General features: G+C 38.4%; 1 protein-coding gene and 2 long non-coding RNA genes across 17 annotated transcripts in view; 1 reads left to right on the top strand and 2 right to left on the bottom strand.

Moving 5' to 3' along the window:
- col12a1a (collagen, type XII, alpha 1a) overlaps nucleotides 1-24,931 on the top strand; it is a 188,018-nt gene that overhangs the window by 91,452 nt on the left and 71,635 nt on the right. For all 15 annotated transcript variants that reach the window (XM_087291086.1, XM_087291085.1, XM_087291087.1 and 12 more), the window contains 9 exons: nucleotides 4,327-4,456; nucleotides 5,802-5,941; nucleotides 6,296-6,428; nucleotides 6,533-6,553; nucleotides 10,024-10,163; nucleotides 14,987-15,116; nucleotides 15,630-15,769; nucleotides 16,216-16,345; nucleotides 19,781-19,923. In XM_087291086.1, coding sequence (XP_087147212.1) covers nucleotides 4,327-4,456; nucleotides 5,802-5,941; nucleotides 6,296-6,428; nucleotides 6,533-6,553; nucleotides 10,024-10,163; nucleotides 14,987-15,116; nucleotides 15,630-15,769; nucleotides 16,216-16,345; nucleotides 19,781-19,923 — 1,107 coding nt within the window. The remainder of the gene's footprint in view (nucleotides 1-4,326; nucleotides 4,457-5,801; nucleotides 5,942-6,295; nucleotides 6,429-6,532; nucleotides 6,554-10,023; nucleotides 10,164-14,986; nucleotides 15,117-15,629; nucleotides 15,770-16,215; nucleotides 16,346-19,780; nucleotides 19,924-24,931) is intronic.
- On the bottom strand, nucleotides 10,272-13,131 carry LOC147833201 (uncharacterized). Its single transcript, XR_015513968.1, has 3 exons — nucleotides 12,550-13,131; nucleotides 10,666-12,311; nucleotides 10,272-10,603 (listed from the first exon to the last, which is right to left on the bottom strand). It is a non-coding gene; the product is annotated as an uncharacterized LOC147833201 (long non-coding RNA).
- LOC147840054 (uncharacterized) lies at nucleotides 19,456-22,616 on the bottom strand. The gene is made up of 3 exons (XR_015513963.1): nucleotides 21,550-22,616; nucleotides 20,256-21,465; nucleotides 19,456-20,131 (listed from the first exon to the last, which is right to left on the bottom strand). It is a non-coding gene; the product is annotated as an uncharacterized LOC147840054 (long non-coding RNA).

Below are 24,931 nucleotides of genomic sequence, written 5' to 3'. Positions count from 1 at the left end.
TAAAATCGAAAGTACGAATTTGCTTGAAATAACGCAAAAACAACCAATTTTCCCATTTTTGTGAGATATATGTGTCCTAATAGTGTTTTAAGCAGTGTTGGACACATATACGACTGTCAACGGCTCAAAAAATGTGTTTTGGTGTTTCACGACCCTTTAAGGCTGATTTACACTTTACACTGGCGCCACATAGCACACCTCTGCTGACTGTGCGCGCACCTCACGAAACTGACGAGCCTTTTATATTTGACGAATTCGTCATTGTGATATTCTTTAAAACGACAGAGGGCGTTCAAAAAGAAAACGACCGTAAAGTCAGTGGCAGTGGTGCAGTAGGTAGTGCTGACGCCTAACAGCAAGAAGGTCGCTGGATCGCTGGTTCGAACCTCGGCTCAGTTGGAGTTTCTGTGTGGAGTTTGCATATTCTCCCTGCCTTCGCATGGGTTTCCTCCGGGTGCTTCAGTTTCCCCCACAGTCCAAAGACATGTGGTACAGGTGAATTGGGTAGGCTAAATTGTCCGTAGTGTGTGAATGTGTGTGTGTGGATGTTTCCCAGAGATGGGTTGCGGCTGGAAGGACATCCGCTGAATGAATGAGGTTGATAAAATTCTTTTATAGTCAATTCAGGGTTTAGATTTTGACCATTACACTCTGGTGTCCTTTCAAAAAAAGTTCCATGCAGTTCCACTCTAATATCACAACTTCCAGGACTAAAAAAAAACCCTCACACGCACAATATCGTCCACGTGTTGAGTAGCACTACGCTTGAGATTAATTGTGTGAACAGCTTATCATCTGTTGAACAACAGTCTTGTTTTCAAATACCCAAAGTCTTCCTGGGTCACAGCAGAAGCCTTCCTGAGGAAAGATTCCTGTCTGTTTACACAATGCGTCCAGGCAGACAACCAAGATGTTGATGGATTTGGGACCTTTTAACATATCAGCAATTACGTTACACAAGTCAGTGGAGACGGCAGCTGCCGAGAGAGTACAGCTGCTCTCCAGAGCCTCGGTTACAGCAATCATCCATCCAAAGATTGCGATAACAGACCGACCAAAAAAAAAAAAAGATGGAGTTTTGAGTGGCACGCAGCAATCCAGAGCTTTGGGATACGTGTTTTATGGGTGTGAATATTTTTTTTCTATGAATTTTTTGTAAAGCTCTCAGTGGCAGTTTTGGCCCGAGCGCTGCTCCATATCCTGATGCATTAATCACGACTCGGTTCTGCTCATAACTCTTCGCTGTGGGATGAAAAGATGAAACAAACACGCAGATGAATGTGGACCCAGGTGGATGGACGTCTGAGAAGGCTGACAGATGGCGGCAGCTCCTGTTACCTACAGATGAAGATGAGATGCCTCTAGATCAAAGATAAGCTCTGATTCTGCAGGACCTCAAAGTGTTATTTGAGACTCCATTGTTTCTATGATTATCAACTTCTGTCTAGCATTTATTAACTTGTTGGCTAACCAAACACTGAATGTTGCCAGAAGAGATCTATAATTCCTTGAGAGAACAGTTCATTGAGTTTTTAAAGGTTCTGATATCCTTCGAAGAGAGTTCTTTTGTACTTCATTTGACTTCAAAAGGGAGTTTGATAGGGTTTTCAAACCTTACGACAGCCCTGTTCTGCAGTAGGTGGGGTTGTGAATGTGTCATGCTGCTCATGTGCTTCGTTACACAAAATAATTGGTGGCTGAGAGAGAAGAACAGTTTCAGAAACATCCGACAAACAGCCTTGTGTACAAGACGCAGCATGCCACATCTTTACATTGTTTTCTATTTGCTACTTGAATGGTACTTCCGGCGACCTCTGTCTACTCGAGTGACAGCAACTCTTGGAGGTCAGGTTGGAGTGTCGAGCGTCACGACAAAGTTGAGAATCCGTGAAATTTATGCAAATGAAGAGCGACTTTCTTGAGCGACAGCCAATAAGAGTACATGATCCTCTCTCAGCTCGCTCAGAGACTGTGTGTTTTCTCCTTGCTGTAAACCTACACAGACCTGAGTTTGCAGCAGATCACCAGCCAGAGCGACAGACAGCTACAAAGTCGCTACTAGTGTGAATGAAGCATAAAGCATATGCCAGAATAATTGTCGGTTTGTTCCGCTGTGGCGACCCCTGATAAATAAGGGACTAAGCTAAATGAAAACTAATGGAATAGAACTTTCGAAGACAGGCTCAACACTTTGGCACTTCTTGTCCAAACCTCCTCGGAGTTTTTAAAATCTGTACGCTAGCGATCATACAGGTGCGGATAGCTCTGCTTCTCAACCCTCCCATTTCTTCACGTTCCTTACATCATGTTGTTGTGTTGGATTTTGTTCTCCTGTCTGACCTCTGTGGATTTGAGATACGAATCAGTCGTATGGCAAAGAAGGCGGAGCTCCAAAACAAACCCACTGAAGGCATAATCGCCACAGACCAATGGCAGCTCAAAGGTGTTTAGGAGCCTAAACGAATTGCCTGATATGTTTGCTTTTGGTGAGAAAACGAACTCACAGTGAACTTTGTTTTGGCGCGATTGTGTTTGTAATGATGTCATTTCGGTTCGATTCAGTTTGAACTTTACCAGGGCCTTAATGCTGATGCACAGTGGTGTGGGTGACAAGAGTGATATCCTACTATTAATTTATTATAAGCGACATAGGCTACAAACAGACAAAATAATCAAAGTGAAACCAAAATGTACCAGCACAATGAAGGAATCAATCAATCGCAGTGAAATATTGGCTTCTGCTATAAGTGTCAGTGAAAGACTGCAGCAAACACACGCAGTGAAATTGTGCACAGTTTCTGCGTTTTTTAAGTATTTGGAGCGTTGTAAATACTCGCGCTCGCCTCCCTCGCCATAGTATCTACAGCGACATAGCGCATATGAGATAAAAGACGTCAGTACACAATAACCGGTTATGATTATTACTGAACCGATACAGAATTGTCTGCGTCTGCATCACAGTGCACTGAATAAACAATTAATTTTAACACCGCTATTTTTTTATGACCACTTTTTAGTCATATCACAATTTAAAGTGAATTTTATGTATAAAATCATGGTGTACACAACTTTCTCTGGACTTGCTATATAGGACTAGAAATAACATGTGTGAGTGAGCGGAGTGCATGTATGTAGTTGTAGTCCAAAAATAGTCCGTAAGTGATTGTGAGTGTATTCCAGCGATCCATGGAGTTTTGATCTCTGGTGATCGTGACAATTGTAGATTATAGATTCATGACTATACATCAAAAAAATAGAATAGTGTAATAAGAAAACATCAGTTTGTATCAGCATAACGATCTGTTTTAACGCCTTAAAATCAATGGAAGTGAATGAGACTGGAAGTCTCGAGCCAAAAAGAGTCCAATGGCTGCACCCGCTCATACGTTAAGAATAAGGGTGATATTAGCCCCTTTCACACATACAGACCTTTCCAGAAAATTGCCGGCAATTTTCCGGAAAGGTTGTATGTGTGAACAGGTCCTTTTTGAAAATACCGGTAAATTCGTTCTGGCTATTTTCCGGAAAGAGAAGCTGTAACATTACCGGCAATTTACCGGAATGCTGCGCTGTGTGAATGCAGATGGAAGATTCCCGTAATAAGCGCGTGCACGTCTAGAACGTGCTGACGTGAGACGTCTGCTTTAGCCAATCACAACAGTCAGACGCATTTACGTCCGCGCGGTTTATGAGAATAAAAGCCTTTGAATATTTTTCCAGACACATTTAGCTGCTAGAAGTTAGTCAGATCACGTTTGTATGTTCTTCTTAATGCCAACTGTGTAAATAATCATCGATGAGATGCTTATGATAAGCCGTTGTTTGTTTACCTTCAAGCTTTGCGTGTTTCTGTGAAACAGCCTGTGAGCCCCTGCACACGCACATATTATGAACATCTCGACATGCGAAAGTGATCCTGCGAAAGTTGTTCACAATATTGATCATCCACAGAGTTTGTAATTTAGTCAAATGTTTACAAATACAAACGCAGCCGTTTAAAGCTCATTTGTGGTGAATGATGTCAGAATTTACCGGTATTTTGGAATGGATGTGTGAATGCTCTTTTCCGGAAAAATTCCGTAACGTCCTCGCCTGTGTGAACAGCGCTTTTTTGAATGTAGCGGTAAAGTCGTTCCGGAAATTTTCCAGATATTTACCGGTATCACTGTGTGAAAGGGGCTATTATGTTAGCCAAATTGTTTATCTGATACATTTTTCGTCATGTAATTTGGAATCAGTAACAGATTCTCTTTTATAAGTTATCTTGTTATCTGCTGAGGTTTACCAGCCAATCCTTGACCTCCTGTTTCTGTGTATTGAATTCAGCTTGAAGTTGACGGAGATGTAACATCTAGAGGCCTGGATAATCTCATCTCCCAGACTGAATATGATGTGGCTGTGACTCCGGTTTATGATTCGGGCACTGGAAACCCCATGCTTAACCAGGCCATTACAGGTAATCTTCCTCAAGCCTCTTGCATTGACATTACCTCATATTAGTATTATATACTGTAAAAATAGCTCTTTAATAATCAAGGTTTCGTTGCATTGCACACTTGCTATGCGCCTTTATTTGTACATACAGTGCTCAACATATATGAGTACACCCCTCACAAATCTCTCATTTTAAATTAATATTGTCTATAGCAGGGGCCACCAATCTCATTCCTGGAGGTTTGGGTTTACCTCCAACTTGCCTCAACACAAGTGCCTGGGTGTTTCAATTATACCTAGTAAGACCTTGATTAGCTTGTTCAGGTGGGTTTAATTAGGGTTGGAGCTAAAACCTGCCGGGGCTGCGTCCGAAACCGCCTACTACTCAGTAGGTACTGCATTTGTATTTAAACGTACTACTCGGCCGTTAGAAAAGTACAGTCTATACAGTATGAATGTGAAAAGTATGAATGAAGTTTAGACGTACTACATCCGCCATTTTGATATAGTCACGTGTCGAACCTGCATAGTTTGTGTCGCTTTACTCCCATTTATGAATTCGCTCGCGGGGCATCATGGGATAGCGCAGCGAGCATGGGATGCGCACTCCAGAATCTCGCCGGAAGTAGTAAGTCATCCAGGTACTTCTCGCATACTTTTTTTGGAATTCTATGAATTCGGACATACTACTCAGCTCGCATACTGATTTTAGCGTACTATATAGTATGGAAGTATGCGGTTTCGGACGCAGCCCGGACCTCCAGGAACAAGTTTGGTGATCCCTGGTCTATAGGATGCTTTACAATTTTATATTTGTGCATATACATTAGATTAGTCAGTACTGAAGCCAAATCAGGAGCTAATCTAACAGAAACAATTCATGATAATAGTCCAAAAGTAGTACAGCCAAATGTACATGTTAGAAAAAAAAATTAATAGAGAAAAAAATGCATAAAATTTTGTTGAAAAAAACTTTTTTTTCAATCATTAGCTCAAATTTAATTGTGTTATCCTTCTATTTCTAAAGATGTTTGGTGACTAAAATATTATTTTAATAAGTATATCCATTGAATAAATCAGTTTTGTTCGAATGCAGCAACATTTATGATCTATCATCATTGAGAAATGGATAGAAATATTAATTTTTAAAATGGGGTGCGCTGAATTATACTGAGCACTGTTGAGCAGTTAATTTCTCCGAAAATTATTTGCATTTATAGTATGTTTACATTCATCTTGTGGTGTTTTTGTTATTTGTATGCACCCTGCGTCTGATGTGGCACATTTGACTATAAAGCTGACTTTGATTGTGTTAAGCTTTGGATTTCTACATGTTGGATGATTTTGTAAATCAATTTCTCTTTTAGATGTGGTTCCTGCCCCGCAGAACTTGAGGTTCTCGATGGTGACCCAGACCAGTTTTAGGGTTCACTGGGAGCACGGCGCTCCTGATGTCTCCCTCTACCGCATTGGCTGGAAAAAGAAAGGAACGACCGAGTTTCAAAATGTAAGAGACTGAACCTCAGGTCTGATTTAGAGATCTGCGCGGGACAAAATTTTGAATCCCGCCCACACCCGCACCCGCCAGGTTTTAGGCCGAAACCTAACGTAAAAGTTACTACAGTTTTGGGAAACATTTCTCACTACATCGTTCTTTTCCCAAGCGATGCATCATACTATGATAGTTCATCCGCAAGTTACGTCATTGTTTGGGAAAGCATCTCAGTCTGTGTTTGTAAATATCTAGCAATTGTAACTTGCATGTGTGTATCTCAGTACTGGTAAATGGTAACATTCGGCTGTGAGATGGATGTTTGGTCGATGTATACAGTGTGTATTTAATTCATTTTCTCTTCTATAGGATATCCTGAGTAGTGAAGACACTACATATGATCTGGTGGACCTGGAGCCAGACACACCTTATGATGTTTCTGTCACTGCCATTTACCCTGATGAGTCTGAGAGCGAGGATCTGCTGGGCACTGAACGCACTTGTATGAAATTACACTGTATAAATAATGCTCTTATTTACAGTTCTTCTATGAATTTGACTAACTTTCTCTCCCTTTGTTGTCTCTCTGTATCCTCCTGAATGCAGTGGCCAAGCTTGCTACACCACGTAAGTACAAAAAACTTTCTGAGTTTCTGTCTAGTTTCTAGTCCAAATATTCAAAGATTCTTTAATCATGACGCATTTTTTAAGACAAGTATAAAATATTGTTTTGTTTTCAGAAATAAGCAATAAATAAATTAAATAAAAATTCCTTAAGGGGGGCCTATTATGCAAAAACACTTTTATAAGGGCAGCAGTTTGGGAATATAACGATATAACTTGGGAATGTAACCATATAACCATATCATAACTGTAAACATGTATTCATTTTATTTTATATAATCAGACTTGATAAAAACAGAAACACTTTAAATGTCATCAGAGGGGGAAAGCCCCGCCCAATCGTGATGATCTCTTCCTTTTACGGAGTTTTTACTCCGTACATACTGAAGATAATGTTAGCGACTAAGAGGATTATAAGTGAAGGTTCTTAAACTAATTTCGAGAGGAGCATGTGATAGGATTGACTACAGCTGATCACCATCACTAATCACTAACTAGCCAATCGGATCATTCTAAATCCAATATAAATATCCAGCCTAAACTTCATTTCTCATGTTCGTTTGGGAATGCCCCACCGCCACCCCCCACCCCCCACCCCCCATCCGTCCCTTCTCCCTCCTCCTCATATCTAAGTTTGGGCGACACGATGGCTCAGTGGCTAGCACTGTTGCCCCACAGCAAGGAGGTCGTTGGTTCAAATACTAGCTGAGCCAACCGACACTCTCTGTGCGGAGTTTGCATGTTCTCCATGTGTTCGCGTGGGTTTTCCATGCAACGAAAGTTAAAGTCAGAAGCACTTACTACAAGCTAGCGCAGTTAGCGGTCTATTTGGGAAGTTTTCGAGAACTACCTGATCTCATATCCCTCCTACTGCTTATTGACCAGGTGGGAGCCTTGGGCTCATCTATCTCTGAGCTCATGGTTCTCTCCCGGGATAGCATGCCAAACTTGCTTATGGTCAAGCATTATCTAAATGTGAACTCTTGAAATGTAGAGTATTAGGATATTATTATTCTGACATTTTCAGGTTTTCCACAGAGATAACGTTAGTTCTAGGGTGGCATGGTGGCTCAGTGGTTAGCACTGTTGCCTCACAGCAAGAAGGTCTCTGGTTCGAGTCCTGGCTGGGTCAGTTGACGTTTCTGTGTGGAGTTTGCATGCTCTCCCTGTGTTTTCGTGGGTTTCCTTGGTGCCTGTGGTTTCCGCCACAGTCCAAACACATTCGCTATAGGTGAATTGAATAAACTAAATTGGCTGTAGTGTATGAGTGTGTGTGTGTGCATGTGTGTGTGAATGAGTGTGTATGACTGTTTCCCAGTACTGGGTAGCAGTTGGAAGGACATTTGCTGTGTAAAACATATGCTGGATAAGTTTGTGGTTCATTCCCCTGTGGCAACCCCTGATGCATAAAGCGACTAAGCCAAAGGAAAATTAATGAATGAATAACGTTAATTCTGTGTTTAATCTGTCACATGGGCATTTGTAACTCTGCCCACTTTTGAAAAAAGGACTGAAAGCATCAGTCTTTAATTAAATACTCATGTGAATTTAAAGCGACAGTCACAAAAATGCCACAGTTTGGATCAAAGCCTAAATAGGGTTGGCATAATAGGTCACATTTAAAACAAGCAAATAATCTGCAAATGGGGTAAGTAAAACAATCTTGTTTTTGGTTTGAAATACGATCATTTTAATCAACGCATTGCTAGATTATCTTGCTTGTTTTGAGAAAAAAAACTTGCTTCATTTTGACGACTTAAGTCAAAAAAAAAGGAATCAATTTCACAACCTTGATGTCAAAATCTCAAATTCCCATCTAGCATTGGCATTGTAATGAATCAGGGACAACAGAGTTTAAACCGATTAAACCGAATCGTCAGGCAGGCAATGGTCAAACAGGATCATGCAGTACATCCAAAAGTGTAGTCAAAGTACTGGCAAAGTTTGTGACAGGCGGAAAGCAATAAATGAGGCAAGGTTCAAAAACATGGCAAAGCTAAACAAATTAAATTTGAACAATCCCTCATGAGCCTCCAGCTGTGTGTGTAATCAGGAGGAATCAGGAACTGGTGTGTGCGTGCAAATACTTCTGGGAGTTGTAGTTCATTAAAGTGGCATATTTTAGTTCTCCAGCGATCTGAACAGGCTAGTTCGCTGGTGATTGTGACACAGTGATTTTTTGGTGTGTTGTTTCACTCTAATGTTTGATGGCAATTTGATGTTATTTTGCCATCAATGTCGATTACAAACATTGTAGAAAATTATACAGTATATATGGTCACACTTTACAATAAGGTTCATTAGTTAACGCTAATTAATGCATTTACTAACATGAACAAACAATGAACAATACATCTATTACTGTATTTGTTCATGTTAGTTAACGTTAGTTAATGAAAATACAGTAGTTCATTGTTAGTTCATGTTAACTCATGATGCATTAACTAATGTTAACAAGCATGGACTTGGATGTCAATAATGCATTAGTAAATGTTCAATTATGATTAATAAATGCTGTACATGTGTTGTTCATGATTAGTTCATGTTAGTAAATGCATTAACCTTATTGTAAAGTGTTACCGTATATATTTGTCTTTTGGAACTGAAGCTTTCACATGAATAAAACTGTTTTTATTATAATACGTTTTGTGTTGTTATTTTGATGGTCAAAAGGCCATCAGTGTGTGGATGTCAAATGGTGTAACGGGGAGACTGACACGGAGGGATCCATTATGCAGTATTTATTAGTCACACTTTCACTCAAACAATTAACACGCACAAAGGTGCGAACACACAACAACAATAGTAATAAAGGTCTTAAGGCTGGCGGCTGACAGACACAGAGTGATTTACCAGGCATGGGTCAGAGGCAGGCGGCGTGATTCAGAGTCCGTGTATCAGGCTTGGATCAAGGGCAGGCAGCGAGTATCAGAGTCCGTGTATCAGGCTTGGGTCGTGGGCAGTCAGAAGGCAGAGCAGAGTCAGAAACGGGCTGGAGTAATACACAGGAGATCAGGCAGGATATAACGCTCAGTAATGTTGGCCGGGGCTGAACAAGGCTTCGCAAAGACTGAGTGTTTGAGTGCAGCTTATAAAGGGTACGTGGGTCATTAACGGGATTCAGTTCAGGTGTGCTGGATCAGTGTAAGTGGATGATGTAATGCTTAGAAGTCCGGAGATGGTGGCCTCTGCTGGCCAGCGAGGGGAGTGACTGGGACCGAGTCGGTGACAAATGGGCATCAGTGTTTTGACTCAAAAACAATTAGCATTTTTGACCTGTGCTTGTCAATGTCAATTTGATGTTATTTTGACATTATGGTGCCTTACGTTTTACTTGTCTAAAAAAATGCTCCTTGATTTAAGAGTTTTTAAATGTTTGGAATAGAAACAAGACAAAAACTCTAATACTCTTGAGTATAATAATTTATTAGAATAAAAAACTGAGATATTGATTTATTTTTTTTGTCCTGCAGCTCCCAGTGGTCCTCCTCAAAACCTCCAAGTGTTCGACGAGACCACCACCTCCCTCACGACTAAGTGGGACCACGCGCCTGGACGAGTTCAGAACTACAAAATCACCTACGTACCGCTGACTGGAGGACGATCACAGTCGGTAAATAACATTTTAATATTCATGTTATCTTGACAGTATTACAGTAAATTAAATTAATCACTCCCAACCCCTAACAGCTCATGTCTCATATAAAGGATAAAGTACATTCAGCCGCAGAATAAAGCTTGATTAGACTCAAAACATTGATCTGAGCTGTAATAATTAACTTTAAGTAATAAATAGTCATAGAAAATACTATTATAATTAATGAAATAACATTAAAAGGTTAGTTCAAAAATGAAAATGTACTCATTTATTTACCCTCATGTGATTATAAAAAAACGCAAAAGATGATATATTGAATAAAGCTGAAAACCTGTAAACATTGTCTTCCATAGTAGGAAAATATGAACGTCAATGGCTAAAGGTTTGCAGTTGTCTTCAACAACTAATAGCTGAAAAAGAAACATGTACACTCACCGGCCACTTTATTAGGTACACTTTACGAGTACTGGGTTGGACCCCAGTGAACTTTTTTAATCCTTCGTGGCATATAATTAACAAGCTACTGGAAATTTACCTCAGATATTTTGCTCCGTATTGACATGATAGCATCACACAGCTGCTGCAGATTTGTCGACTGCACATCCATGATGCGAATCTCCTGTTCCACCACATCCCAAAGGTGCTCTATTGGATTGAGTTCTGGGGACTGTGGAGGCCATTTGAGTACAGTGAACTCATTGCCATGTTCAAGAAATCAGTCTGAGAAGATTTGTGCTTTATGACATGGTGCGTTATCCTGCTGGAAGTAGCTATCAGTAGATGGGTACACTGTGGTCATAAAAAGATTGAGTTACTGTTGCCTTTCTATCAGCTGGAACCAGTCTGGCTATTCTCCTCTGAACTCTGGCATCAACATGGCATTTGCGCCCAAAGAACTGCCGCTCACTGGATATTTTCTCTTTTTCAGATCATTCTCTGTAAACCCTAGAGATGGTTGTGTGTGAAAATCCCAGTTGATCAGCAGTTTCTGAAATACTCAAACCAGCCCGTCTGGCACCAACAACCATGCCACTTTCAAAGTCACTAAAATCCCCTTTCTTTCCCATTCTAATGCTCGGTTTGAACTGCAGCAGATCCTCTCGATCATGTCTACATGCCTAAATGCATTGAGTTGCTGCCATGTGATTGGCTGATTAGAAATTGGCATTAACAAGCAGTTTGACAGGTGTACCTAATAAAGTGGCCGACGAGTGTAAATGGAAAGTAAATGATAACAAAATGGGATGAACTATCCCTTCTTTCAACTCTTTTAAAAAGTAAAATAATAGAAATAAGATCAAATCAGCACAATTGGAATAAACTGCAATTTAATATAGTCTGATAGAAAATAATTGTCAGATTTTACTCAAATAATTCATTATTTTTAATGGAATAAACACAGCTGTGTGGAGTACAGGTGACGTGGCATGTGCTTCTTCAGGTTTAGCCGCTCTCTTAGATTCCCACTTTTCCCTAAAACCCATGTCAATCCAGCAGAGCAAAACAAGTATGAGGTTTAATGGCTACAGGTTTCCAGCTTTCCTCAAAATATTTTCTAAACAACTAATAACTCAAACAGCAACGAGTGAATGGAGAGTAAAGGTCTCCTAGATTCCCACTTTTCCCAAAACCACTGTCAATCCAACAGATCTGGAGCTACTTTGGGTTGTTTTTGCCTCCAGGATCAACCATCGTCTTATTATTTTCCATGTTCTCCTGGTATGAGCGCAGAGGTGTTGTTTTTCTGTCCTAAAGTCATCTTCCAGCCCCTGTTTTCCTCATCATGAAGGCAGATTTACGCTGGCGACAGGAATAACAGCATAAAACTGCACAGTGGTTCGTTTCACTGAAAAACAGTCCTATCTGCAGTCATATTTGTGATGTGCTGAAGATTGGCTAAGATTATTTAAAGGAACCTTTCCGGGTTTACGAAAGCTCTATATCTGTGACCGACGCAAGTATTCTCCCAAATCGGGGTGAACTAAATAACGAAAAACAGTTCACAATAAGGTGGTATTAGTTAATGATAGTGATGTATTTACTAACATGAACAAATAACGAACAATACGTTTATTACAGTGTTTATTTATCTTTGTTAGTGGTAGTTAATAGAAATAAAGTTAGTTCAGTAACTCACAGTGCGTTGACTAATTTTAACAAGCACTATTCTGTACATGGAGTGCTTATTATTGATTCATGTTAGTAAATGCATTAATGTTGTAATAATATTACACTTTTGGTAACACTTTACAATAAGGTTCATTAGTTAATGCATTTACTAACATGAACCAATCATGAACAAAACGTTTATTACAGTGTTTATTTATCTTTGTTAGTGGTGGTTAATAGAAATAAAGTTAGTTCATTAACTCACAGTGCGTTAACTAATTTTAACAAGCACTATTCTGTACATGGAGTGCTTATTATTGATTCATGTTCGTAAATACATTAACGTTGTAATAATATTACACTTTTCTATAGCGCATACGAAGAAGCACATGCAGAGATGCAAAGATTAAAAAAAAGAAAGAATAAAGACAACAACTATTATAATGAAAGGTAAAAGAAAATCTAAGAAATCACTTAAAAGCCATTGTAAAGGGATATATCTTAAAGGTCCCGTGAAGTGCTGTGAAATGTGCATTTTTATTCGATCTTTGACGTTCCCAGTCAAAACACAAAGAGAGGGTGGAGCATAATGTAGCTCCTCCCCTTAAAAAACAGCCAATAGCATTTAGTTTTTATCATGCTCTTCCAATGAGAGCGGTTGAGCTCAAGCGCATCAAATATAAAGTGCCTTAAAGGGGGCGGGGCATGTCAGACACTAGAGAGCGTTTGATTGGTCACGATTTGACGAGAAACTGAAGTATGAGGTGGTGACGTGAATAAAACCGTAGATCCGAAAGTGACAAACTATACGCTTTACATGTTTATATCATCTCCTAAACTCGGATTTTGGTGCCCACTAGCTTATAGAAATCCTAAAAACAAACAATACTCATGCTAACATCTGAAAAACTTTACTTTCATTTCATGGAAACTTTTAAAAACAGATTTGAAAACACTTAAAAATTGAGCCTAATGTAAGAAATTCCACTGTGCAAAAGAGGAAAACTCTAATGACGGACAGCTGCTTCTCACTTAGGGCTGTCTAAGCTAATGAGAAAGAGACTGTCACTAATGGGTGGGGCTTTCCCCCTATGATGACACATACAGAGGGAGAATGTCAGTCAGATGGAGCTGATTCTAACGTTCAAATCAGAATTGTGAGTTAGGTACAATTTTAGACTAATACTTTTCTTGCAAGTTTGACTTTAAGGGTCCTATCATACACCTGGCGCAATGTGGCGCAAGGCGCGGTGCAATAGTCTTTTGGTAGTTTCAGCTTGGTGCAAGAGTCGTTTTGAGGCGTTGCGCTACGCTGTTTAAATAGCAAATGCTTTAGCGCTCATTTGTGCGCCCATAGGCGTTCTGGTCTAAAAAGCAAGGCGTTCTGAGGCGCACTGCTGGCGCGTTGCTATTTTGAGAAACTATAATAGATTTTTAATTAGACCAAAACTAACCCGGTCTGAACTCCGGCGCAGAGTTGCGCCTCGCTTACACACTGCTTAATACACTCAAGAGAGCAATAGGCAAATATCTTTACATATGAAAAAATTTAAATATTAAGGATATATATAGGATATAATAAGAATAGATATAGAATATAAATATAAAGGATTAAAATATTACAAAACATATTATTTTCTAGCCTACATAAATATGAAAACCACTGTTTTTTTTTGCCTTCTTCATCTCGGAAGAATTTTTTACTTCATTCATAACAATTTGCTTTTGTATAATGTTATTATTATTAGCAGTATTATTTATTATATCCATATTTATATTTGTTTTATTAAAAACAAGCTTAGATTTGTCCACCTTTCAGGTTTTAGACCATATGGGGCACAGCATGTGTTTTAGGATACAACTCAGGTTTTTGAGCACACTTCATTATTATTGTTCATTTATTCGTTTGCTGGAAATGAGAACTGAATTTAGAAATAGTTTTGAAACGAATATTTGCGCTTAACAAACGAAATTAATTATTTATAGACTAATTGATGTCTGTGCTTAAAGGTTTCCCTATCCAAGAGCGAAAGTGAAAGTAGATCGATTATCTCTCATTTTCACGCAGTAAATGCTCTGTTTAACAGTTTTCTGTTAACTGTTAACTGTTTGCTTGTGAAATGCTCAGTTTTTCCACTTAGACTTACTTTACGTCCTGTAAATAGCGAATGCGCTCTTGGCGTGACGCAGCTGGCTCTTAAAGGGAATGGGAGATGAGACTCTAATTGGTTTATTCTCAAAACACACCTATAGTTCATTAAGAAAATAAACTCAACCCTTTTAGACCATGGGCCATGGTGCAAAGTGAATTTTCCCGTCCTTAAATTAGCAAAAATGCGTTCTGACACGCCCTGAAAGCGTTTGCGCCCTGCGTTTTGCGCTCTGTGCATGGACCGTCAAAATAGAGCCCTAAATCTTAATTTTAAAATAGCGTTTCAAAGACTTTTTCCCCCTCAGAATTTAGAAAATTTAGCAAACCTATTTATGTTTTGCAATTTTGTTGTGTATCTAGTAGTTAATTGTAAATACCATATTAAGTAAATAATTCATTAGCTATGGTTCTATACAAAGGTGCAAGTTAGACTCGCGCAAAACTGCAATATTGCATAAAACATTCGCGAATTGCTCTATCCAATGAGTCAAAGATGACAAATTTGTAACTTCCAGATAAACTGGTGAATGATCAGCAAGGGAGCTTATATTTGACTCTTTTATTGTCTTTGTCACAGACGCAGGTCGGAGGAAAGAAAAACACAGTGATCCTGCAGAAACTGACTCCAGACACTCCTTACTCCATCACTGTTGCTGCGGTCTACGCCAGCGGAGAGGCCAGAGACATTTCTGGCCAAGGAAAGACATGTATGTGAATTTACAGCATAGGAACACTCCATTTTTGGGGAAACAGGCTCATTTTACCACTATCAAGAGTTCAACTGTTCCTAAGTTTTAACATTTTTGAATCCATTCAGACGATGTCTGGGTTTGGCAGGAGCACTTTTAGCTTAGCTTAGCATAAATCAATGAAGCAGATTAAACCTTACTGTCCTGATGAACTCATTAAAAATCAAAGAATGATTATGTTTATTTTTTGATAAAATAAGTGTAATCTAGAGGCCTTTGTCTTTCATATAAGCCACTTCTGATACCAAATGATCCACTAAAAGTCAAGTTATTATTGGTTGTTCCTAAAACCTGGATAAGTGACAAGGTGTTTGTCAGGTTGTGTGTGTTAATGAGTAAATTAAGACCTGAATATAGTTAATTGTGTGTGTGTGTGTTTGTGTGTGTGTGTGTGTGTGTGTGTGTGTGTGTGTGTGTGTGTGTGTGTGTGTGTGTGTGTGTGTGTGTGTGTGTGTGTGTGTGTTCCCATAGTGCCGCTGGGCAGTGTCAGGAATCTTCAGGTCACTGACCCCACAGTTAGCACTCTGAATGTGCGCTGGGAGCCGGCGGAGGGAAGCGTTCGCCAGTACAGGATCTACTACCAGCCCGTCGCAGGGGGCGCAGAGGACATGGTACGTCCTGAAGCTCTGTTATATCACTATATTACCAGTCAATTTAACCGTGAAACACATTTTTGGGTGGAAAATGTATTTGTTTGTGCCAAAAAAATGACTGTAGCTTGATGTAAATGGGTGTAACTTTTCCAGAAATCATTAAAACACACACCATCACAAAACACTCTGAAAATGAAGAAGTGTTAGATTTTCTCCTGATGAGCTTTGTTCTTTTATTCTTTCTTTTTTCTTTTTTTCTAAAAAACAAAATGTCAAATCATCATTCCAGAAAGTTTTGTTTATGCTTTGCAAATTTTGTTCATTATTTTGGCACAAAACTCTCATGGCGGCGGGTTTTTTATTGACAAATATATACTTTCATAGCAAATTGCAACACGTTGAGACTATGACATTTGCAAAAGAAAAGATTAGACTTTTATTTTGTTATTTTAATGTCATCTCAGGTCCAGGTTCCTGGAAGCACCACCAGCACCGTTCTGAAGAACCTGCAATCTGACACTCAGTACAGAGTGACGGTGGTGCCAGTCTACGCTCCTGGAGAGGGCAAGCGCATGTCGGAGACCGGAAAAACACGTGAGTTCATATGGTTAGAGCTGCACGATTATGGGAAAACTGTAATTGATTGATACCCCAAATATATATATATATATATATATATATATATATATATATATATATATATATATATATATATATATATATATATATATATATATATATGTATGTATGTATATGTATGTGTATGTGTGTGTATATGTGTATATATATATATATATATATATATATATATATATATATATATATATATATATCAGCTCAACTCCTTGTTCAAGCTCTTGTTCTCTCCAAACTGGATTACTGCAACTCTCTACTAGCTGGGCTCCCAGCTAACTTTATCAAGCCTCTTCAACTGCTCCAGAACGCAGCAGCACGAGTGGTCTTCAATGAACCTAAAAGAGCACATTTCACTCTGCTGCTCATCCGTTTGCACTGGCTGCCAGTTGCTGCTCGCATCAAATTCAAAGCTCTGATGTTTGCCTACAAAGTGACTTCTGGCCTTGCTCCTTATTATCTGCTCTCACTTCTGCAGATCTATGTGCCCTCCAGAAACTTGCGTTCTGTGAATGAACGTCGCCTCGTGGTTCCATCCCAAAGAGGGAAGAAATCACTTTCGCTCACGCTCACGCTCAATCTGCCTAGTTGGTGGAATGAACTCCCTAACTGCATCAGAACAGCAGAGTCACTCGCTACTTTCAAGAAACGACTAAAAACTCAACTATTTAGTCTCCACTTCACTTCCTAATCTGCAATTGCCTCTTTGGATATCACACTAACTGTACCAAAAAAAAAAAAAAAAATACTAATACTACTAATACTTTCCTTCTTAGACTTTACAGACCTGAAACTTGCCTATAGCACTTATTCATTGTTGCTCTTATAGTTGTAAAAATTGCTTCCTTGTCCTCATTTGTAAGTCACTTTGGATAAAAGCGTCTGCTAAATGACTAAATGTAAATGTAAATGTAAAATATATATATGGTGGGAGGCGTCTCACCAGTGATAATATACAGCCATATCGCATTGCTACGATTGTGATATTGCTTTTATATAACAGTTCGACTGCATACTTATGAATATAAAAAAGTAAAACAAATTACTTTCTTCCGCCATTCATTTACATCCGCAGCTGACATCAGAACAGCAGAAATCATTGCTAATTTCATCAACGTCAATTTAGAGCTATAAGTTTTTAATAGTTTTCTAGCGTAATGTCTAAAGTGATGACAAAACAGGTATGAATATATATATATATATATATATATATATATATATATATATATATATATATATATATATATATATATATATATATATATATTTATATATTAGGAGTGTCAATCAATTACAAGTTCTATGCCATAAGTATATTAATCTAGCTCGAGATTAATGGCAAATTAATCACACATTTGATCTGTTCTAAATGAATATAATGTTGCATTTTGAAACTGCATAAAAACAGTGTCAGGTGATACACAATGCTTTATATGGACGCACTGAAATGGAAATTTTGGCTAAATCGCAATGAAGCACTTGGCTATTCACATCGACAATAAATATCGAAAACTTTTTTCTTGTTGACAGTGCCATCATACATTTTTATGTATATGATTTTGCAGTTAGTACCTTTCTCAGTCTCTACCATTTCCAATTGGTGCTGCATTCTGATCAGGTACCAGATGAATTCACATTATTTACACATTAACTTTGAAAGCCCTAATATATATTACAAAGTACAAAACAAACTAAGAAAACAGTTCTCAATTTTAGAAAAAATAAAACAATTAAAGTGAATAAATAATATGCAAATGAAAAAGAATTAAACTTGTTTTGTTTCTTATTAAAGTTTTAGAAATATAGCACTGTCACTTTAAGAGCTGATTTATACTCACGTGTGCCTTTTAATTCTGAACTCTTTATATTCATTTATTGTGTAAGGCTGAGGCTGAGTGACCAGAACAGGACAAAATTTCTCTCGCATTTTTAAAAACGTGAATAAGTCGAATACACTTCAATAACTGAAGCACGTTCCATCTTGTAAAAGCCACTGGTTTTCATGTTAAACGGCACTTTACGGAGGAACAAATGTGGACTTTGACGTAATAATTTTATCTTGATGAATGTTTTTTCATCGCCATTGGAGGCCGAAATCGAAATTGAATTTCGCACAGGCCCAGACGCAGCCTCATCTTATTTTAGCATCAGTAGACGGTTAAAAATCTCCCATGCTCATCCATCATCTAAACCCCAATGACAGAAACCCCTTTTTTCCCACTCCACAAAGCACAAAGTGCAGTTTTCTGGCTTTCCCATTAAAAATGCTGTGCTTTCAATCTATAAATAGAGTCGGAGAGGTTTTGCCCAGAGATTAAGTCAGCTTTATTGGATTGATCACTGAGGGGGGAATGCCGATGTGCTGGCAACCCCATAAATGTGACTCCAGTCTGGGCTTAATGAGCCTTCTTTATGGGCTGTAATGACTGGGGATGCTGGTGCGAGACCTACAAACAATCTATCTCACCAAATGGAAAACCCAGGGAGGTGCAAGAACATGAAAGCCCCTTTATTTATTTATTTATTTATTTATTTGTTGTTGTTGGTGTCATTGTTTTTCCACCAGTGCTGGTTTCATTCCCATCATTGGCAGTGCTGTGGTTCCCACATTGACGAACGTGTTGGTTTTGTTTAAAAACTGTGATCAGCTAATCTCAGTTAATGAAAGTTGTACACAGTTACTATTAAAGCAAGCCACTGAATAAAAATATGATTATTTGGTGTTATAAATAAATAAAGATTATTGGAGTATACAAAAGTAGAGTTTCAAAAAGTTCCATAGGGAGGTGTGATAGATCGCAATATATATATATCAGATTTCTGGATGAGTTCACCCAATAATGTATGAATATCTCTATGAATATCACCCAAAAATGTCCAAATGTATTAAAGTGTAGTGTTTTGTACAGTACTTTAGTGTTTGACTAATTAATAAAACTGAAATAGCACAAAAGATCAAAATATGAAGTCTTTCAATTGATTTTAGGCAAAATGTAACCTGATAATTCCCAGAATTCCTTTGATAAACTCAAAAGTGACATAGTTCACCACCCGCCTGCCCTCTTTCTTCTGTTGAACACAAATAAGATATTCTGATGACTGTTGGGGAAAAAAGTCACCATTGGCAATTATAGTAGGAATAAAAAGTGTGTTTTTTTTTAACATTCTTCAGAATATCTTCCTTTGTGTCCAACAGAAGAAAGAAACACAAACTTTTTTGGGTGTACTGTCCCTTTAAGTTTAAAAACCACTTGAAACAAAACCAAATGTGTGACATGTTTATTTCCGTAGTGTTTGACTGTGAAACTTTAAACCTGTACATATTAATTCTGTTGTAAACTGTAGCCACTCAGCCCTTTTACTGTCATCTCACTCTCACTCTCATCACTGAAACAGTGGTTCGGACCCCTGCCAAGAACATCCAGGTTTACAACCCCACCACAAACACCCTGAACGTGCGCTGGGAGCCGGCCTCAGGACAGGTGCAGCAGTATCGCGTGGCTTACGCCCCTCTCTCCGGGATCCGACCCTCTCAGTCGGTGAGTCCTGCAAAATATCTGTCAGCAATCTTATGTTTGTCTTTAGACAACATGGTGGCTCTGTAGTTAGCACTGTCGCCTCACAGCAAGAAGGACGCTGGTTTGAGTCCTGGTTGAGCAAGCGTTTGCATGGGTTTCCTCTGGGTGCTCTTGGTTCCCCCACAGTCCAAAGACATGCGCTATAGGTGAATTGGGTAAACAAAATTGGCTGTAGTGTATGAGTGTGTGTGTGTGAATGTCAGACTGTATGGATTTTTTTCAGTACTGGGTTGTGGCTGGAAGAGCATTCACTGCGTTAAATATATGCTGGAATAGTTGGTGGTTCATTCTGCAGAAAATAAATGAATGAATGCTTGTCTTTAGTGTTATGTATAGCCTCACATCAACTTCAATGACTAAGAGGGATTTTTGCCTAATCTCTGAAAAATCCATAAATGACTTTTATCGTCGTCAGACTCTTGCGTAAAGAAAGCAGCTGTGGGAACCCGGTTTTATGTGAAAAACACGGTTCAGATATTTGCTTAAAGGGCCATGTAACCCCCTCGTTTCAGCAGGGTGTTTTCACACCTCTACTTTGGAAAAAGTCAGAAAAGTGGGCGTGTCCAGCTCTGTTTAGGGGGGAGTGTCGGAGGAAGAAAAGAGGCTTGGTGTGGGAGTGTCTATTTGGGCGCGCTGAATTTCAGAGTCAAAACACACAACCACAGCGGACAATGTGACTGTGTTGAAAAAAGTCGAATTATTTGCCAAATTATTAAATGTTGGACTTTAACTGCAGTTTGGCTCTTTCATTCAGGGAATTTATTCATGTCCCTCCCGACAAACGTGATATTTGATTGGAGGATCTGCTCTAAGCGTGTATTTTTCATGTAATGTTTGATACCGCACGGCGAATGAGAGAAAAAAACTCCGCATTTCCCGGAAACTTAGATGCACACGGCAGGTAACGTCAGAAAGCCACGTGTGTTATTCCGGTCACAAAATCCAACACAAGGTTATAGTTTTGGCTGTTAGTGCTAACTTGTTTACACTCGATGCAATAGTTTGTTTGATACGAATAAAATACGAACTGAATAAACAAAGAGCACTGGTCGCTCACTTACCAAATCTGTAGAGACAGGACAATCACCAGCAACTAGAGCCGCATCTTTATTTAGAGGAGACTACAATCCGGATCTCAGCGTTTGCAGATGAGAACAGCTCTCAGGTAAACAATAATCCTCCTTAGACACATAAGTTATTGTTGTCAAGCGTCGCGTACACTGTTAATCCACACGTGACGCCAGCTGCGCTCTCACAGAGAGAAAATGAAAACAAAATGTAATGGCAGCAAACTATAAAAGCAACACTTCACGCTTGTTTTGCCAACACAACGTGGCGTCTCTGTCGTCTACACTCTGACAGTAATGAATATTAATGAAGTTGCACAATAGAGCTCGCTGATTGGTTTGAACCAAGCCTTACTCATGCATTAATGCATCACACTGTAAGACGTAATAAGACACACTCTGGCACAGACGCCCAGTCTGCACGCTGGAATACACGCTATTATGTCAGGACCGTGATGCAGCTTCAAAAATTCGTTTTAAACCGGAAGTATGAATTTGCTTGAAATAATGCAAAAACAACCAATTTACACTTTTTAGTGAAATACAGGTGTCCTAATAGTGTTTTTAGCAGTGTGGGACACATATACGACTGTCAACAGCTCAAAAAATGTGTTTTGGTGTTTCGTGACCCTTTAAAGGGACAGTAAAATAAAATCAACCTTTATGATGTTCTTTCTTTTGTTGAACACAAAAGAAGGTATTTTAATGAATGTTAGAAACGTGTTACCAATGACTTCTATAATAAGAAAACAAATACTCCCAGTACTAGGTTGCGGCTGAAAGGGCATCTGCTGAGCAAAACATATGCTAGAATAGTTAGTGGTTCATTCCGTCATGGCGACATCTGAAATAAAGACTAAGCTGAAGGAGAATGAAATGCAAAGCAAATACTATGGAAGTCAATGGTTAGAGGTTTCCAGCATTCTTCAAAATATCTTCACTTGTGTTTGACCAGCCTGATCTCACGAGAAAACGTAAGTATTTTACGTTTTGCCAGTTTAGTGGCTAATTCGTACGAATTCGTACGAGTTCAGTCGTACGAAATGGTACGATTTTAAAAAGAAGACGTGGCACCTGACCCCACCCCTAACCCTAACCGTCATTGGGGGATGAGCAAACCATACTAAATTGTACGAATTTTATACGAATTAGCCACTAAATGAAAAAGTTACGAATTGCCGTGAGATTGTGTTGGTTTGACTGAAGAAATTCATGATGGTTTGAAACAAGAGAAGACTGAGAAAATGATGACAGAGCTGTCATTGTTTGTTTGAACTGCCCCTTTAATGTATATTTCTTATCTTTTCCGTTACTGTGGCCAGTTTTTTTCCAAATCAGTTGATGTAGGTCTTGATTTAGCCCAGACATTTTGAGTGCTGTAATTGTGTCCTCTGATTTGCGATGCATTGTTTTTACCTTTTTCCTTTGGAATGGTGACACACCACAAAGCACAGAAGTGCAATCAGTCATCCACTGGATTTAAAGTAGGTTTTTGAAAACCGTCTCATTTTACGAGTCATCTAAAGTTAAACAGTTTAATTTAACCATTTTTTTTATGTATTCAACTGATCTTTGGGTCTTTACTGCAAAAAAAAAAATATGTATATCTCTCTCTCTCTCTCTCTCTCTCTCTCTCTCTCTCTCTCTCTCTATATATATATATATATATATATATATATATATATATATTCTTGATTTTATATATATAAATAAATATATATATATATATATATATATATATATATATATATATATATATATATATATATATATATATATATTCTTGATCTTCTTAATTTAAGAATTTTTAGATATTTGGACTAGAAACAAGATTAAAATATATATATACTGTATATATATATAAAATATCTAAAAATTCTTAAATCAAGAAGCATTTTCTAGACGAGCAAAACATATTGCAAAACAAATATGAAAATGACCAGCTAAATCCAGCTAAAACCAGCTTGACCAGCCTGGTTTAAGCTGGACATAGCTGGTTTTAGCTGGGCTCCCAGCCTGGCTAAGCTGGTCAAGCTGGTTTTGGCTGGTCATCTCCCAGCCTGACCAGCTAAGACCAGGCTGGAAATGGCTGGAAACCAGCCTGGAAATGGCCAAAACCCCTCTAAAACCAGCCTGGTCGACCAGCTAAAACCAGCCAACCAGCCTAGGCTGGTTTAAGCATTTTTTTTCAGCAGGGATGTGTTTTGTCTTATGTCTTTTGTCTAATGTCTTATGAATGATGGGGAAAAGTAGCCATTGACTTCCATAATAGGAACCAAAAATACAATGGAAGTCAATAAGTGTTTTTTCAGTTTGTCTTTCTTTCAAAAGAAAGAAATTCATAAATGTTTAGAACCATTTGAGTGTAAATAAGTGGTGAGAAATTTCTATTTTTGGGTGAATGTCTTGAAACTTTCAAGTAAAAGGTCACCAGGAACGGAGAAAGAAAGGTTTCCTCTGTCATTAATTGGGAAGCTGGTGACCTCGTGACCTGGCGATGTGAAAGGTGGTGAAAGGAAATGATTGCGCGACACTGTCAGCACATCATGACTCGTATTATTTATCTGCTCATCTATTAACACATCAAAGGAATGTTTCTACTGCCTCCTGCGTTGCATTGGTGGAGCGAGTGAGTGTGTAATGTGTTGGGAATCAGCGGTGACACAAACATCCGTAAGTGCAGGAGGTCATCGCAAGAAAAACAGCCAGACGTCTTTCTCAGGGTGTAATATAGCAGGCGTTTTAAAGCCAGCATTGTTCCTGTGAGACTATAATGCAATATAATAATATGTAGAAGTCTCTAGAGTAAATATGATATTTTGTATATTTTTCCTGACAATGTTTCGAATGAAAATTATAATTAAAATAATATTATTTAATGTAGATAGAAAGACTGACAAAGACGGAAAGATAGTCCGACAGACAAAGATAGACATAAAGACAGACAGATAGATAGTAAGATAGATAGACAGAGACATAAAAAATATAGATAGATAGACAGACAGACAGACAGACAGACAGAACAAAAACAGATAGAAAAATAGACAGAAAGACAGACTTAAAGATAGATAGATAGATAGATAGATAGATAGATAGATAGATAGATAGATAGATAGATAGATAGATAGATAGATAGATAGATAGATAAATAGATAGATAGATAGATAGATAGATAGATAGATAGATAGATAGATAGATAGATAGATAGATAGATAGATAGATAGATAGATAGATAGATAGATAGATAGATGGATAGATGATGGATAGATAGACAGAAAAAAGAAACATAGATGGAAATATAGAAAGACAGACAGACAATAAAATAGACAGATGGAAAAATAGACAGAAAGATAGACAAAGACAGACACAAATATAATCAGACAGATGGATAGCAAGACAGACAGAAAGATATTTATGCAAAGACAGACAGATAGGTAGGCAGAAAGATAGATAGACCAACAGACAGAAATATGGGTAAACAGGAGACAAATAGATAGACAGATGGATAGAAAGACAAATAGACAGACAGACAAAATAAAAACAGACAGATAGACTGACAGACAGAAAATAAAGACATAAAAAAGGACAAATAGAAAGACATACAGAAAGATAGATAGACAGACAGAAAGACAGAGAGAAACAGACAGAAACATAGACAGACGGGAAGATAGAAAGGCTGACCGACAATTAGGTACACAGACAGAAAAGTAGACATGAAGTCAAACAGATAGATAGGTAGAAAAACAGACAGACAGACAGATAGAGAGAAGCACTGACAGATAGAAAGACAAAAAATAGACAGACAGACAGACAGACAGACAGACAGTGAGAGAGGGAGAGAGAGAGAGAAAGACTGACAGATAGACAGACAAAAAGATAAATAGACAGACAGACAGACAGAC

The sequence above is a fragment of the Danio rerio genome, chromosome 17, assembly GCF_052040795.2.
Source record: "Danio rerio strain M-AB ecotype USA chromosome 17, GRCz13ab, whole genome shotgun sequence".
Lineage (NCBI taxonomy): Eukaryota > Metazoa > Chordata > Actinopteri > Cypriniformes > Danionidae > Danio > Danio rerio.
Note: the sequence above shows the minus strand (reverse complement) of the source record. Positions and strands in the feature narration are given on the sequence as shown.